The 1,886-nt window shown below is 38.4% G+C and overlaps 1 protein-coding gene across 1 annotated transcript in view; it reads right to left on the bottom strand.

The window, feature by feature from the left end:
• Positions 1-244: 244 nt before the first annotated feature.
• LOC106466420 (ETS domain-containing protein Elk-3-like) overlaps positions 245-1,886 on the bottom strand; it is a 3,021-nt gene continuing 1,379 nt past the window's right edge. Inside the window, exon 2 of the mRNA XM_013926707.2 lies at positions 245-1,657. Coding sequence (XP_013782161.1) covers positions 510-1,643 — 1,134 coding nt within the window. The 5' untranslated portion in view covers positions 1,644-1,657 and the 3' untranslated portion in view covers positions 245-509. The remainder of the gene's footprint in view (positions 1,658-1,886) is intronic.

The following is a 1,886-nucleotide window of genomic DNA, read 5'->3' on the forward strand; positions in this document are numbered from 1 at the left end:
TATACGTGAATTTATTTATTAACACATTATCGTGTCTGCCTCGCTTTAAAATGTTGTAGTTATATACTATACGTGAATTTATTTATTAACACATTATCGTGTCTGCCTCGCTTTAAAATGTTGTAGTTATATACTATACGTGAATTTATTTATTAACACATTACCGTGTCTGCCTAGCACAGGCACATTGTGTACCAGCACACATTTTCTTCGATACAGTGTTTGGCGATAAAGTACACAGTCGTATGAAAAGAAATCGTAATTTACTAAACACGATATTTCCCAGAAACATCAGGGTAAAAACAAGGTACAAAAAGTTACCAACTTGTTCAGTACCTTTCATTGATTACACTTGTCGATGCTTCAATTTTTTCTTTGATTCTGGAGCTGTACGCCTCGTGTACAAACACAGGTATAAACTAGAAATATGAATGGACTTACGCTGAAGCAAAGTCGAGAAGTGAGGAAGACTTGGAGACGGACTATAAAATCATCCATTTCTCTGTGGGTCACTGTTCAACAGATATCGGTGTGATTTTTAACACCGTATTTTCATCAAAAGGAGAAAATGGATTTGAGAAATACTGGGTCAGAGGTGAATAAGACCCAAGTCTCAAAGCAGTGGCATTAGGAGGGAACTGAAAGTGGGTTGTTGTTCGAGAAGAGTAACGGGGACTTGCGAGGCCGATAGGACTTAAAGGACTCCAAATTGGTAAAGGTATCAGCGCATTCTTACTTTGTGGCAAATATGGACTGCTGAATGTAACTACAGGAGTCTGGAGAGATCCAAATCCATTCTCGGACAACTTTGTGCAATTTGACGAGTTACATGGGACAGATAATATGGGTGGTGGTTTTGGTTTTGGTTTAGAAGTTGATGAAACCACTACAAAAGAAGGTGTAAGTGAATCACCAGTAACTGGCTGGGATACAGAAGTCGTCGTGGAGTTTGATCTTGGTTCTACTTTCATTCTTTTAGTTTGTGGATTAAAAGAAATTCTGCCCTCTGCAGAGTCATTTCGATTTTGTTCAATTTGCAAACACTCCTCCTCCTCGTTCGACCTCTTAACCCCAACTTCCCTTGACGTTGTCGTGTTCACGACTGGCGATATTCGAACCACGGGTGTAACACTGTGCACTTGAAGAAGAGGTGAAGCTTTGAACTCTGTTTCTGTATCAGTGTTTTTATTTTCACTATCTTCCCGCAGGTCTAACGGGACGATATGTTGGTGAGAAGGATACATTTTACTTTCAGAAGAGGCTATCGTATACGACACTGATGTAATGGACGGGGGCTTTGGGAAAACAGCCCCGCCTGATTTTCTGATGTTCTCCATTTTTATACGGAAAGGAATCTTGTTTTCGGTTTTCACGACGTCAGGGAACGATACAAAACGATAAACAAACTTTTGGCCTAATACCTTTTTGATGATATTTTTATCATAATAGTATCTTAGGGCACGGCTAAGCTTGTCGTAATTCATATTCAATTTGTTCTTCCGCAGCCCCCACATACGAGCCACCTCTTCTGAATTCACCAGTTTGAACTCTCCTTCTTTGTTCGTCCATGTTATAATGTGGCTATACTGGTCGCTTAGCAACAACTCGAGCAAAAACTGCCACAAAGTGATATTCGTATCCATACCTTCTGGAAGATCTAAAAGAAACAGAAACCATGAAGTAATATTAATACTATACTGTTAGAAAATGAAACAAAGTCAGATATATTATATATTGATAAATACACTTTCAAGCGATTAGATCGATACTTGACAAAATCACGATTTCATCAAACACAGTTAGACAGAAACTGAATTGACAATTATTATCTCATGGAAACCTAGAACAAAATACAACCCTTGCCGTTAAATTAGTGTATATATACA

The sequence above is a fragment of the Limulus polyphemus genome, unplaced genomic scaffold (assembly GCF_000517525.1).
Source record: "Limulus polyphemus unplaced genomic scaffold, Limulus_polyphemus-2.1.2 Scaffold2253, whole genome shotgun sequence".
Taxonomy (NCBI): domain Eukaryota; kingdom Metazoa; phylum Arthropoda; class Merostomata; order Xiphosura; family Limulidae; genus Limulus; species Limulus polyphemus.